The sequence below is a fragment of the Acinonyx jubatus genome, chromosome B3 (assembly GCF_027475565.1).
Source record: "Acinonyx jubatus isolate Ajub_Pintada_27869175 chromosome B3, VMU_Ajub_asm_v1.0, whole genome shotgun sequence".
NCBI lineage: Eukaryota > Metazoa > Chordata > Mammalia > Carnivora > Felidae > Acinonyx > Acinonyx jubatus.
Genome location: NC_069386.1, coordinates 103356241 through 103372162, shown reverse-complemented (window position 1 = coordinate 103372162; position 15922 = coordinate 103356241). Strand labels below are relative to the sequence as shown.

Here is a 15922-nt window from a genome sequence, read left to right as displayed (position 1 = left end):
ATCATCAGGGAAATGCAGATCAAAGCCACAATGAGATATTACCTCACACTTGTCAGAATGACTAAAATAAAAAAGGACAAGAAATAACAAGTGTTGGCAAGGATGTAGAGAAAAAGGTACACTGTTGGTGGGAATGTATATTGGTATAGCCACTGTGGAAAATATGAGGTCCTCAAAAAATTAAAAATAGAAATATCATGTGATCCAACAATTCCACTACTGGATACTTATCCAAATAAAACAAAAATACAAATTCAAAAAGATATTTGCACCTCTATGTTTATTGCAGCTTATTTATAACAGCCAAGACACGGAAGCAATGTAAGTCCCCATTGACAAATGGATAAGAAAGATCTCTCTCTCTCTCTCTCTCTCTCTCTCTCTCTCTCTCTCACACACACACACACACACACACACACACACACACACACAGGAATATTACATAGCAATAAAAAAAGGGTAAGATTGTGCTATCTGAAACAACAAGGATAGACCCAGAGGGTATTATGCTAAGTGAAGGAAGTCAGACTGAGAAAGACAAATATGTATGATTTCACTCTTATGTGTAATCTAAAAAAATAAAACAAGTGAATAAGCAGAATCAGACCTACAAATATACAGAATAAATTGGTGGTTGCTAGAAGGAAGGGTCGGGGGGGAGATGGGCAAAACAGTTAATAGGGGGGAGTGGGAGAATCAGGCTTCCTGTTATGGAATGAATAAGTCATGGTAATAAAAAGCACAGCATAAGGAATATAGTCGGTGATGTTGTAATAGTGTCTGTCATGTGATGACAGATAGTAGCTACCCTTGTGGTGAGCACAGCATAATGTATAAACTTGTCAAATCACTATATTGTACCCAGAAAACTAGTGTAACATTGTGTGTCAACTATACTCAAATTAAAAAAAAAAAGATACTGATAGAATGTAAAAAATAAAAAAATAAAGTGAACTATTTTAATACATTACTTTATAGAATTTAACTGTTCTTGGGTTTATAACAAACAAGCAGATTTATAACTAGTCTCTTATTTATATGGAAGAAAGTCAACTTTCCCAGAAAAAGAAGCAGTAAAAGTTAACTTGCATAGTAAAAAGGAAAAAAAAAATTAAATGACTCACTGAAATCACTTAAATTGTTATGTTCACTATAAACCCATTAATCAGGACTTAGACTCAGAAAATGGTATCCTGTGGTCAAAAATACAACCAATGAATTCAATACCAAATGAAAGAATTTCACTCTTAGATTCCAAAGATAACCATCTGTCATATCAATTCAATTTCTTTTTATATTAAAAGCTGAAAGTAATAATCAAGGGGGGGGGCGGAAACAAGGATTTTACAGACTTGTCGGAAGCACAGTGCTGGAACTCATGTCCTACCAAATCTTCAGTCAATTTGTAATGATCACTGAAACAGCTGCTACTGCTAGTGAAGCTACTTGATTCTTTATATACACATATTAAACTAGTACACATTTCAAAGTGAAATATAGGATACTTCTCCCCAAAACAGTCATAATTTGGGGTTCAAGTATTCTTAGAAGCATTTAGCTGCCAGAAAAGATGTGGTTTTAATTCCCTTGTGATGAGGTGAATTTCCTTCATTATCTTCAAGGCCTGTATGACAGATAGGATTGAATTCCTTCAAGGTCACCCAAAGTCCTGAGAGCCCTAGAGGATTATTTTGGCATTGTGACTCTCCTATTCTCTGAAACATTTGGCAATGTCTTAGAGTTTCATCGGAGAAAAAATAAAACCCACAAAATTTATGGGAAAAAAAAAGTCATAACTGACTATATTTGCCAAGGCAATCACATTCATTAAAAAAGTATTCAATATGGAGATCTGTATCAGTTATAGAGTGAAACACTTGGCTTCTATTTTCAAATGTTCTATTTATAGCTCACTGGGTATTTATTTGTCTCAGTCAAAGCTGATATAGGCCTGATCCTCTAACTTCTGTATTACATATAAAATTAAATGAAAAAAAATTATATATATTAAATCTAACCATTCTAAACTCTTCTAAATAAAACTTGCTTTAACCAGCTAACACCTCGGTTTCTTTTATTCATACAACTTTTATTGACTTATTAAATGTTAATTAGACACTATTTAACAACATTGTACTTCATGACATTTTGTTGTAAGCCAACAAGAATTTATTGCCATCTTATGGTCATTCATGTATGTGAAACTGAATGTCATTTTCCTGAACAGAGACACTTACTTTAAAATCTTACCAAATTTTCCCATCACCTGAGAAAAATGATCATTTTATCACATACAATATCTCCCAAGGAGACAAAATTTAGTAATAATTTTAAGACATTACAATTTTTTTTAAACCTAACTTAAATATATAGTCTTTGACCGTGAATGGTAACAGTACTCAGTAGAAGGACATCAAGTCAGTCCTGCCATTATCTTAGAAACATTCATTTGTTCCTATCTATATACTGTCTTGATTAATTTTTAAATACTATAAGAAGAGTTTTATAGCCAAGTTTCCATGGGATTCTAAAATACAATATTCACATTACTGTACCATGGTCAGGTTAAAAAGGTGGTCAGGAAGGCAAAGTTCTGAGAGGTGGGAGCAAGAGAGGAACAAAAAACAAAAGTAAAAATCTAAACCTCATATAGCATAATTTTAATAAATATCTTGAGTATGTCCTTGTTTGGGGTCTTTCTTGTAATACTTAATGTATAGTTACATTTGCAATTATACTGGCATTCAGTAAATGAGATTTAAAAAAAACACAATCATAAAAGCAAAGAAAAATGTTCTACTGCTTAAAACATTCCTAATACTTCTTCCTGGATTGTGGAAATAAAGTTTTAAAACAGAAGATATCTTAATTTCTACTGCCAAATTTCAGAGTTTAGGTTATATGAAATTTAAGTGACTAAGAAGCAAGAAGGTAAATAAAGCAGAAAGCCAACAGTCTTTCAGAAACATAAAGGAACATCAAAATGCTATGATGCTGACTATAGAAGTGAAGTTCAACCACACAACTGGTCATTTACATAATGTGCATTCAATGTGAGAATCCTTTGTTTTTTTTAAGTTGTGTTTATTGGTCAGCATCACCCACAACACTGAATAGCCTTTACAAAGAAGCACCTTTACAGCCACAGCCCCTGCCTTTTTCACATAATTTAAAATAGACAACTCTGACACAGATACAGACCTATAAACAGATAAAAAGGCAATCAATTGCATAAGAACCAAAAGATAAGATTAAAGGAAAAACACTATCTAAGAGTTTTTAAAATTCATTAGAAATGGAGTTTATTGGTACAAAGAACAAATATACAGTCAAATATGATACGAGATTCTTTATCCCAATGGACTAAGAAAAAACAGAAAACCTACAGACAAGAATGTGATGTAGACAAAAATAAAGAATTTTCATCATATACTTGTTCAATATCAGGGCAAGCATCAAACTATTATATTACAAGAAAATGAATCTTACCTTGTTGCTGTGAAAGTGAAATATCAGATTTACTTCTTACACATATTAAACGACTTTGTGCAGGCTTGTGTTCAACTTGTTTCACATCTTGGTCATGCTTTTGTTGGTACTAAAGAATTTAAGACATGAAGTCATAACATTGTTTTTTAAGTTACTTTAAAAAGTTTTGAGCGGGGCGCCTGGGTGGCGCAGTCGGTTAAGTGTCCGACTTCATCCAGGTCACGATCTCGCGGTCAGTGAGTTCGAGCCCCGCGTCAGGCTCTGGGCTGATGGCTCAGAGCCTGGAGCCTGTTTCCAATTCTGTGTCTCCCTCTCTCTCTGCCCCTTCCCCGTTCATGCTCTGTCTCTCTCTGCCCCAAAAATAAATAAACGTTGAAAAAGTTTTGAGCAATTAAACTATTTAGTTGTTTCTTATATAAAATTTGAATATTATACATGTCCTCTAATTGCTAAATGGGTGATAGAGTACATATTACTAGAGAAAAGACATTGGAAATAAAATCTTTCAAAAGATTTGGATAATATATACAGATTTCAAATATTCAAATCACTTCATAATTCAAAGCTCCTTATAAATCAAACTATTCTAGATATATATACATGATGGATTTAGACAGGATAAAAACTTAATGTGGTTGTTAAGCTCTCCCATATAACCATTTTTACATAAAATGAAAATCTGCATAATGCACTGCAATTTTCAAAGAGCTTTTCTATATAGTAACATCACTTAATTCTCACAAGCATGAGTACTGTTATCCTCCTTTGACATTCAAGAAATGTGCACTAAACCACAAGCCCCATCATCTCTCTTCCTAGTACCTATAACCTAACCAAATTTGAAATTTACAATAGTCACAAATTCCTTCACAACCACACATCACAAACTGTGAAAGCCATTTTATTTCTTCCTTTTACTATTTTATGGTCCTAATTATGAATGAGTGCCTGAAAACAGCTATCAGATATACTTTGACAGGACTTTAAAAAGATACCTCTTGATTCTTATCAGCCACGAGTTAACCCACAAGCTGAACCCAGGCAATTGGAAGCTCCTTACTCTGGTCCTGTCCTTGGAATATGCGTCCCACCTACTATTTCCATACTGGCAGTCATTAAAGGACATAGCCTTGAGAGGGGAAGGTGTTATGACACCGTCTGGACTGAATACCTGACTGAACCCAATTAAGGCTTCTATATAAACTTTTAAGATTCTGGTGGCTGGGTGCAGAGATCTACCGGTCTCACAAGTGCCCGAGACAGGTCTGGTAAGTAAGTCCCCTTGCTTATTTAAACCTGCCATCTGCCAATCTGGAGTAGTATGTGTCTTTATTCGGTCTCTCCTTGCTCTCCATGAATAGGGGCCAGTTTTAAACTTCACCCAGGAAACTCCTGAGGTTGCAACCAGCAATACCAACCCCATGCAATGCTATGCAATATCATGAAATACATAGTGAATAAACTAATCTACAGTGAGAAATCCATTGCATACACAGATACAAAACTGTTTTTAATAATGTGAACATTTCTTTACATGCTGGAGAGTAATTAACCTATTTTTTCAGTACAGAAGATTACATGGGCCATTGGCCTAACTCACCATGAAATTGCTTATGTAACAGCTTTTGCAAAATTTAATATAATAAATTTTTCTTGAGTACCTGCTATATGCAAATTAATGAGCTAGATATTTCATGATGACACAAAGTATTAATAATAGCTACCTAACCAGCATTATATATATGTATATGTGTATATGTATATGTATATGTGTATATATATATATGTATATACATATATATACATATATATATATATATATATATATATATATATATGCTATTTTTAATCTCTAAATAAAGAGGAGGAAACTAAGGGTTAGAAAAAGGCTATGTACTCAAGGTCATAGCTAGGGTCCAGATGAGCTAAGAGTTGTATCCAGGCTTGAATTAACAAATAAAGGAAGCATGGATTGAAACTGACTCCAAAGACTAATCTCTTGGCAGTGCATCATGCTAAGCCAATATTATTACCATTCTCATTTTAAGTAAAGTACAAGGATTATTACCTGATGATTATCTTCAACTGCTCCTGATAACTGAACATCATTTTCTTGCACTGTCAAAAGTGTTGTGGGAAGAGCAAGGTTAGAATTTGGCTGCAACTCCAATTCTCCCAAACTCATTGGACCATGACTAGCACATGAATCTTCATAAACACCACCTGTTGTCAAATATATAAACAAAAAGTTAAAATAAATTGTTTAATTTGATTTCTGCTCAGGTCATGATCTCACAGTTCATGAGTGCAAGCCCCACAATGGGCTCTGTACTGACAGTGTAGAGCCTATCTGGGACGCTCTGTCTCCCTCTCTCTCTGCCCCTCCCCCCATCACACGTGCATGCACATACTCTGTCTCTCTCAAAAATAAATAAGTAAACAAAAAATAAATATAAATATGTACTAAATAATGAAAATCTCGCAAGAAAATCTAGGAGACTATAGGTATAAACTTGTGTTAGAAGAGACCATAAAAACACAGAAAGTATAAAAGATAAAAATAACTAGGGACACCTGGGTGGCTCAATCAGTTGAGTGTCCGACTCCTGATTTCAGCTCAGGTCAAGGACTCATGGCTGTGGAATCGAGCCCCACAATCAGGGTCTGCACTGAGCGTGAAGCCTGCTTGGGATTCTCTCTCTGCCTCTCTCTATGCCCCTCCCCTGCTCATGGTTTCTCTCTCTCTCAAAATAAATAAACATCTTAACATATACATATAGAAATAACTACATAATTTTTTTTTAGCTATATGACAAAGAAAGACCATAAATAATGTCAGTACAAATTTAGAAAAAGATATTTGCAATACAGATGTTAAAAAACATCAAAAATATAGAAATAGCTCTTACAAAGTTATAAGAAAAATTTAGAACCTAATAGATGGGGAAAGAATTTAAGTAGGCAATTCACAGAGAACAAATCCAAATGGCCAACAAACATGAAAAGAAGCCCACAGGCAGTCAGAGACTTGTAATTTCCACAGGATTTACTGTGTAAAAACAAATGCAGGCAAGTGGGCATTCTATCTTAACTTGTAAAATAACAGTGTACACATACATCGTATGTATCCATCATGAATGTTAAACATGTGAGTGTGTCTATGGATAAAAAGAGGAAGATTACATATGAGAATCTTAAGAGTTAGCTGGGGTAAGGCATATGGGACAGGAGAAAACATGAGGATGAGAGGTGGATGGAAACTAATGTATGACATAATCACATTTTGTTTTATGTAAAATTATACATGGTTAATGTATGGGTATAAAGAAAAAGTAATTAAAAAGACACAAGGTAAACTTTGATAAAAGACCTAATGTAAAAACTCAGAAGGTATATAATCAAACATCTCTTCCAAAGCATTCAAAGTGCATAATAGCTTTCAACTCTTGTAACACCCTATCATTTAACATATATTCACTGGCAATGTCCTAGGTGTTAACACACTCTGCTAGACAACAGGAATGGGACAGTGAACCCTCAAGTGAGATTACAGATCAGTGTGACAAAAGCAACTTTAGGCAGGCTACAGAGAGCACATACGACAGGTATCTAACCCAGTGATAAAGGGTCACCATGACAGCCATCATAACAATGCTGAATTTGCTCAACAACGCGATGGTGTCACTTCTACCAAGTATGCTCATGGAGTATGAGTGTTTCGTCTGTATAAAGTAACTTAACCCCTTGTAACTATCATATCACTCACATCAAATTTATCATAAGTTGGGGCACCTGGGTGGCTCAGTCGGCTGAGCGTCCGACTTCGGCTCAGGTCATGATGGCGCAGTCTGTGAGTTCGAGCCCCATGTCAGGCTCTGCGCTGACAGCTCAGAGCCTGGACCCTGCTCTCTCTCTCTCTCTCTCTCTCTGCCCCTCCCCCGCTCATGCCCTGTCTCTCTCTCTCTCTCTCTCTGTCTCTTTCTCTGTCAAAAATAAACATTAAAAAAATTTATCATAACTTGAAATCCCTAATTTTACTCGACTAGAATCTTACTGCTAAGCAAAGGCAACCTCAGACTTAGAAACTTCAACTTTCAGAGAAGACTAAGTCCACCCAAAATTGCCAGTGCCCAGCAGCAGCTTTGGGTTTGTCATGTCTAATATGTTTTTCCATTTGTAGGGAATGGATGCCTAAAGGCATCTGAAATTAATTCTAATGCTTAAAACCCCACTCATCCTTATGTCCTCATAATTCTATCGTTTCTCCATATTCCTTTCTCTTAGTGAATGGCAATTCCCAGCTACCCAACCATTCTAGCCAGAAACCTGGAAATGTCTTCGATCCTTTCTTTTGCACTTCTCATATTCAAACTAAATCTTGTCCATTCCCCTCCTTAACTGTCTCTCAAATCTCCCTTTTTACATTTCCTCACTGTTAAGTAGTGTTTCACCAGCTTTACTGCAACAGCTGTCCAGTCAGCCTCCTTGCCTCCAGTCTTAATACTCTCCTCTATTCATCACACTGCACCTGAGATGATCTTGCTAAATAAAAGGCAAAGATGATCATATCAGTCATTTACTTATAATCCTTATGGATCTGTGAATATCAAAAAACATTCAGAAGTGATAGAAATTCAAGACTAAATTTTCCATGGGAATAAATATAAAGTAAGATTGGCATTTTGTGCACAAATGGATCCATATCATTTTAGAGTGAATCCAAAAACTACTTCATGTATTATCTAAGATTTTTTAGGATCTACTTTCTGCTCACTACTCCAATCTCACTGCTTCCTAAACTCTAGCTCATTAATAAAGTACTTATATTTCCTTAAGTCTTGCTATTTTTTTATTTTTTATTTTTATTTTTATTTTTTCCTCTTGTCTCATTGCATATTCTGCCTGGAAGTTCCCTCCTCATTTACTACATGGCAAACATCTATTCATCTTTGAGAATCCATTTCAAGTAAGCCTCCTCTGATGTTTGAAGTCTTTTTGTGATTGCCCTCTCCAGGTACAAGTGACCTATATCCCATCCTACATGAACTTCTTCAAGGTAACTATGATAATTTATTGCATGTTTGTGCCCTCTCATCTATTACTTCTACCAGAGGAAAAAAAATCATTATCGACAGGGCCTTACTAGGTTTTATATTCCTAGCTTCTAGAATGTGCATAGAGCATAGCAAGCACTCAAAAACTATTTTCTGAATGAATAAGTAAATGAACAAACTGGAATATGCTTATTATACTCCACCATTAAGATTTGATTTCACATCAGGTCTTGTGGGAAACTGTCTCTGAAGCCTCTCCTGTGGGTAGAGTCCTCCCCTGCACTCCACAGCTGTTTGTGTTGTTGTACTAACCACACAGCATTACTGTATAACCTTTCTTGTATTTCTCTTACACTAGTTTGTAAACTTCCTTGAGAGCAGATATCCATCATTTCTGTATCTCAAGTGTCTAACACTGTACCAAGTGTCTACCATTGTACATAATATAGTACCAGATACATAGTAGGTATTCAATACAAGCTTTCTGAGTAAATGAGAGCTATGATTAGTAGTGTATCTCAGAGTCCTCACAAGTTGTTTAAAAATATCAGTTTACATTTTAGGGTGTTTTTTTTTTTTTTAATTTTTTTAACGTTTATTTCTGAGAGACAGAGAGAGACACAGCATGAACAGGGTAAGGGCAGAGAGAACGGGAGACACAGAATCCAAAGCAGGCTCCAGGCCCTGAGCTGTCAGCACAGAGCCCTTTGTGGGACTCGAACCCACAAACCGTGAGATCATGACCCGAGCTGAAGTTGGATGCTTAACTGACTGAGCCACCCAGGTGCCCCTAGGCGCTTTAAGACACTTCGTCAAGGCTAATTTTGCATCTTTTGTTACTCAACCCAAACTGAGAACCTCAGGATTAGGAAGAGTGGTAGGGGGATAGAGGTTGCAAATAGGACAATTTCTGAAAAAGGTGCAGAGGTAGGGAGAGCAAAGTAAGAATAGATGAGCCTCTGTAGGTAAAGTTATTTAAAAAATCAGTATAGGGCACCTGGGTGGCTCATTAGGTTAAGCATTCAACTTCGGCTCTGGTCATGATCTCATGGCTCATGGGTTTGAGCCTCACATCAGGCTCTGTGCTGACAGCTCAGAGCCTGGAGCCTGCTTTGGATTCTGTGTCTCCCTCTCTTTCTGCCCCTTCCCCACTCACATTCTGTCTCTCTCCTTCAAAAATAAACACTAAAAAACAACAACAACAACAACAACAACAATATAAAAGGCATGAGATTAGCCGCCAACAGAAATAATGACACATGGTATTCATTCTTCTCTAGTAACCATTACGTAGCAAAATACTTGAAACAAGAGGAACAAGTTAGTTCTCAACGGGGCATAGTCCTTTTAGGCAACTGTGGATAGTTTGTTTCTATGAAGTAAATGTAAGAAGGTATATTTACATACTCCAAGAATTATTAAAGAAAACAACACTTACGAATTAGTCACTGTGGTGACTACTTTATATGTGTTGTCATTTACTACCCCTAATAACCTTAAGGGGTGGATACTATTTGTGGTAACCAGCCTCCAAGATGGCCCCCTGAATCCTGTCTCCTGGTATTCATAAGTTTCTGTCCTCCCCTACTATATTATTCCAGGATTGGTCTGTGTTATTGATAGGATGTGGTAGAAACGATGGCATGTCACTTCTGAGATTAGATTATAAAAGACACTGTGGGTTACATTTTGATTGCTTACTTTCTCTCAGATCATCTGCTTTGGGAGAAGCCAGCTGCAATGTCATAGGCAGCTCTATACAAAGGTTCATGTGGTGAGGAAATAAGGCCTCTTGCCAGCAGCCATGTGAATGAGCCTGAAAAAAAGATCCTCCAACTCTTGTGGAAGCCTCAGCCCCAGAAAACAGCTTGACTGCAACCTCACAGGAGATCCTGAGAATTACCCAGCTAAGACACTCCCAGATTCATGACTTTCAGAAATACGTGAGATAATAAATGCTTGCTGTCTTCTGCTGCTAAGTTTGGGGGTGATTTGTTATACAGCAATAGATAACTAATATACTAATATTATCCTCACTTGATAGATGAAGAAACTTGGGCTTGGAGATATTAAGTTACTTGTCCCAAAATACAAAGTTGGAATTCAAACTGATATCTGAAACTCCAAAAGCCCAAATTCTTAGCCACACTCTGCCATATTGCCTCATTTATATGCTCAATCTTAATGTTAAGCCACATTACTTACTATTTTTTCCTATTAAGCAAATGTCTACAGTGTACCTACTATTATAAATATACTTTACTGTACGTAATATGCTAGGTGCTACCAGATGTATTAGGAGGAACATATCCAATAGGATATATCCTCATGTATTTTATTCTATAATAATTTAACAAGTACCTAGTTGTTCTCAAGTACCTAACAGCTCTCAAGAGATCTGTGAGAGCCACCTAGTGTCAATTCTGTTTAACTGCAATCTGCACAGTTAGCTGGATACAAATATAGCAAGCAAAGGGGGAAAGAAAAATAGAGGCAAACTCTTTTTCAGAAAAAGAAACAGACTCCTACTTATAGAGAACAAAGTGATGGTTACCAGAGGGGAGGTGGGTAGGTAATAGGTGAAACAGGTGATGGTGATTAAGGAGTGCACTTGTGATAAGCACTAGGTGTTGTATGGAAGTACTGAATCACCATATTGTACACCTGAAACTAATATTACATTGTATGTTAAGTAACTGGAATTTAAATTAAAACTTTAAAAAGTCACATTTTATGCCATTAAAAAAATTTTTACTGTTTATTTTCGAGAGAGAGAGACAGAGAGCATGAGTAGAAGAGGGGCTGAGAGAAAGGGAGACACAGAATCTGAAGCAGGCTACAGGCTCTGAGCTGTCAGCACAGAGCCTGACGTGGAGCTTGAACTCATGAACCATGAGATAATGACCTGAGACAAAGTCAGATGCTTAACCAAGTAAGTCACCCAGGTGCTCCTATGCCACTTTAGATCCTACTAATTTAAGAGAATGTAAAACATTTAATGCTCTCACTATGTGCACAAAATGAGAAATAACTCCAATCTTACTTCACATTTATTCTCCTGGAAAACTTAGTCTTGAATATCTCTCAATTCTGAATGACAAAAGGTGTTCACTCAATATAAAATGGAGGTTTTAAATACCCTACAACAATGTTTTTCTGACTTCATGCATTTCCTTTTCTGATTTACAGAGAAATCTGCATAGCTCTAGAAGTCCTTTTCACTTAAGAGAATGCAGCAGTGGGCATGGAAGAACCAGTAAATGAGAATATATTTGATCTTCATTAATCTGATGATTGCATATTTGCAAATTCATCTACCCAATAAAATTTATTTGGAACCCCAAATTCAATAGTCACAGTGCTTTTGTGGTCACTCACAGATATGTGTAGACCAGTAAAAAACTTTTGCATCACCCAATATACACTTCACCTGCTGAGGTTGAACAAGGTGATGCTCTGCTTTATTTCAGCTCTTATACTGTAAACAAGTTTGTTTTTTTGTTTGTTTTTTTGGTTTTTTATTTTTGCTGTCTGTGTATGCTCTGTTCAGATTTTTGTGCATTTTTTTTGTTGGTGATTTGTGGTTTTAAGTGGCCCCCAGTCATACTGCTAAAGAGCTATCTGATACCCTAAGTGCACAAAAGCTGTGATGGGCATTAGAAAATGCATGGATTGGATAAGCTTTGTTTAGGCATGAGCTACAGTGTTGTGGACCCTGAGCTCAATGTTAATGCATCAACAATATATATTATAATAAGTTCATTTAAACAGAAACACAAAAACACAGATGTGGTCATTTGACAAAGATGTTATGATCAGAGGCTTGCAGGAACCTAGCCCTGTATTCTCCCCTAGGAGCAATGGGTCAGTATTTACTAATTCAGTGTTGCTGGTGAACACATAACTAATCACTGAATATGCTAGTGTTCGGTATGCTCTGTTCTATTTTTATTTCCAAAATATTATAGCAGAAAGTTTAGCTAATGAGGTTCTAAAATAGTCATGAGTGCACTGAGCAATGTGTCAGAAATTCATACAACGTAAAGAGTGAATTTCTACAGTATCATCTAATCTAACCTGTCCTAAACAAGGCATGTTCTGTCACAGTTTTGATGTTCTAATTATATTTGTCTAATATGTAGTATAATAAATATATGACTATTAAAATTTTTTAAGTGAATGCATACTACCAAAATTACCTCATGCACCACCCTCAAATACTAACACTGACACCTGAATCACATTTGGGAAAATATTGGTATATATTCCACAAAAAGTCATTACTAAATTTTTTAATAATGGCACTTTTGATAATTTTTAATAAAAAAAATTTGCCCGCACTTAAAATAATTATTTTCTTAATTCAGATTAAGATCACTAGTGTAATTATAATACAAAACAACATAACATTCAGTATGAGAACAATACAAAAAAAGTGTGATGGGATTCAAGTGAATATTCTAATAAATGATACATTAAGAAGCAGTATTTTGATGTATACCTGTAACTGTGTCAAACTGCTGAGATAATGGGTTAGGAGCACATTTTTGATCCAATGACTCTGCATTAGTGGCAGGTGGCTGCACAGGGACGGAATGTCCCAGTAGGATGTTCTCTGCTGCCGCTGTCAGCCTGGGCCTTTGTCCTTCACTAAGTTCACCTGCACTGTATTCCAAGTCCTGTAAAAGGTAGAAACAATGGTTTCAAACCCTGTGTTAAAATCAAGTCAAGGGGCACTTGGCTGGCTCAATCAGCTGAGGGTCCCACTCTTGATTTCGGCTCAGGTCACAATCTCATGGTTTGTGGGATCGAACTCTCCATTGGTCTCTGCACTGATAGTGCAGAGCCCGCTTGGGATTCTACCTCTCTCTGCCCCTCCCCTGTTTGCGCGTGTGCATGCACACGCTCTCTCTCTCTCAAAATAAAAAAAAAATAAACTTAAAAAAACGAATAAAATCAAGTCAAAACAACAAATCTTTGTCAAGTACAATGGTCCACGCCACTTGACTGCTTGGAAGGTATTTTAGAAAGTGCTTATTATGCCACAAACACACTATGGAAAAACAGGTGTAAAAATTCATTTAATCAGGCATTTAGCAATAGGCTTTGTTGCCAAAATCTTGTTTTTTTGAAGTTAAATAACCATTACCTGCTTTTCAAATTCCAAATTAGGTAGCAAAACACATAAGAAAAAAATTATTATTTATACTAAGTATTGGCACACATTACACATTGTTCATAGAGCTTAAAATTAAAATGATAGAAAATTTACCTCTCATTCTTTATGAATGAAAATTGTCTGAACTTGTCAGGGTAAAATTTATAGTTAAACAAGTATGATGATGAGAATATACCTTAAATGATAGAAACATTACCCCTATCCAAACAATTATATTTTTTATAAGTACACAAGTTGAAGAAGACTACTTTAACCATATTTAATAAAGTTTTTTTCCCTGGGAAAGTATACAAGTACAAACACATCTCTTTATCAAATATATGAAGTAAATTTAAATACTTAAAAGAATTGGGGCGCCTGAGTGTCTCAGTTGTTTAAGTGTATGACTTTGGCTCAAGTCTTGATCTCGTGGTTTGTGGGTTCAAGACCTGCGTCAGGCTCTGTGCTGACAGCTCAGAGCCTGGAGCGTGCTTCAGATTCTGTGTCTGTGTCTCCCTCTCTCTCTCTCTCTCTCTCTCTCTTTCTCTCTCCCTCCCTCTCTGCCCCTCCCCCACTTGTGCTCTGTCTCTCTCTCTCTCTCAAATATAAATAAACATTTAAAAAAACTAGAAAGAATTAATAAGACTTCTATTTTCTTTCTGGATTAAAAATGATATATCTAATCACTACCACATTTTGTAACTCAGAAATATTCTAACTATGAGTTTGCTCATCAAGAACTGAATAAAAATTCCAAAGTCTGAAAGCTCTCATGTTTGTCATTTAAATGGGATTTAATTTCAACCAAGTGTTTTTACTAGAATATATTAAGAAATCACTGCTGAAACATCTTTGATGGCTCTATTGACTGTAAAATAAAATCTAACTTCTTAGCTCAACATTCAAGATTTTCTACAATTTTCCCCAATTCTGGTATACCTCTACCTCCTCTAGGTCCCTAATCTGACTTTTCTTGAGCAACATCAATTACCTCAACAACCTTTAAATAGAAAAGGAGTATTCTGCAATATAAAACATTTAGAGACTCTTGGGCAAAGTATAGAATGATGGAAGATATACTTCCCCTAGAAATTAATTAGAAATATTTCACAGTGCCTATTTTACTCTGCCACTACCATATAAAATATTGTGCAATAAACAGTACCTTTTCTATTGTGAATCAATTTTCTAGGTGCTTGTAATTGCTGAGCTATTTAACACCTTATAGTCTATGACCCGACTGAAGCCTTAGTTTGCCCACTCACAAAGTGCTCTCATACTCCAAAGTACCATTGATCTTGGCAACAACCCAGGCTGCAGATACTTGTACCCAGAGTAACATCAGGGAGCACAAAGGCCCAGCTAGGGTGAAAGGTTGCAGGCAAAATCTGGCCAGGATTCATTCCTTCACCCTCTTCCCCTCCAAACACCAGGACTGGATTATAAAATCTCCATATTCCTTAGCATATGACCTCCTTGCCCAAAATCTCTTAATAGCCTCTACGGTAGTGCCCAAGCCTTTCCACAGCCTAAAAGGTTCTTCATGATCATCTGGTTCAGCCACGTTCTCCAGACTTATCTCTTTATCTAAAGTGCTATCACACTGAGATATTCAACACTTTCTAAATATTTTCATTAGTTATCAACTTTGATTAATCGTTAATCCCTCTTCTCCCCACATGACTATAACCTTACTAAAGGTAGGGGTCCTATCTCCTTCACATATTTACTATATGTGTCTGGCATCTAGTAAATATTCGGTAAATGGGTGAAGAAAAAGAGAAAGAATGAATGATCCTCACAAATCATTTAAAAGGGCTTCAGCTTTTTTCAACTAGAGAACAAGAGGGTTAGAACGGATAGTCTGAATTCCTTTCAACTGTAAAATTGTAGCGCTCTGACTTCAGGTCAAAGTTACAAAAGCTTTTTTTTTTTCTGTATTAGGATCAAACCAAGAGGAAAAAAAAAATCACTAAGGTTAATAAGTACCTCTGAAGGGTAGACTGCTTGCTGCGAAACTAATGACTCCTGGGTCATTTTGGCAAGAAGAGAAAGAATTCCATCTGTAGGAGTCTTTTTATGGGGCATCCTAATCACTTGTCCTTCGCTGGGAGGATCGTCTTCCTGAATGAAATATAAAGACAATGAATAAGGCAAAGAAACCCTATCAAGCAATTGTATTTTTCTTGATTTATGATTAATAAAACGTAGTAGTAGTTAT

The 15922-nt window shown here is 36.2% G+C and overlaps 1 protein-coding gene across 11 annotated transcripts in view; it reads right to left on the bottom strand.

Annotated features, from left to right (window-relative positions):
- KIAA0586 (KIAA0586 ortholog) overlaps positions 1-15922 on the bottom strand; it is a 110831-nt gene that overhangs the window by 32162 nt on the left and 62747 nt on the right. For 10 of the 11 annotated variants that reach the window (XR_008299427.1, XM_053224493.1, XM_027065813.2 and 7 more), the window contains 4 exons: positions 15691-15825; positions 13045-13222; positions 5558-5712; positions 3490-3598 (listed from right to left, as the gene is read on the bottom strand). Coding sequence is in view for 10 of the 11 variants with exons in the window: in XM_053224493.1 (XP_053080468.1) it covers positions 3490-3598; positions 5558-5712; positions 13045-13222; positions 15691-15825 (577 nt within the window). In the remaining variant the exon portion in view is untranslated. The remainder of the gene's footprint in view (positions 1-3489; positions 3599-5557; positions 5713-13044; positions 13223-15690; positions 15826-15922) is intronic. The other variant, XM_027065815.2, reaches the window with a different exon arrangement.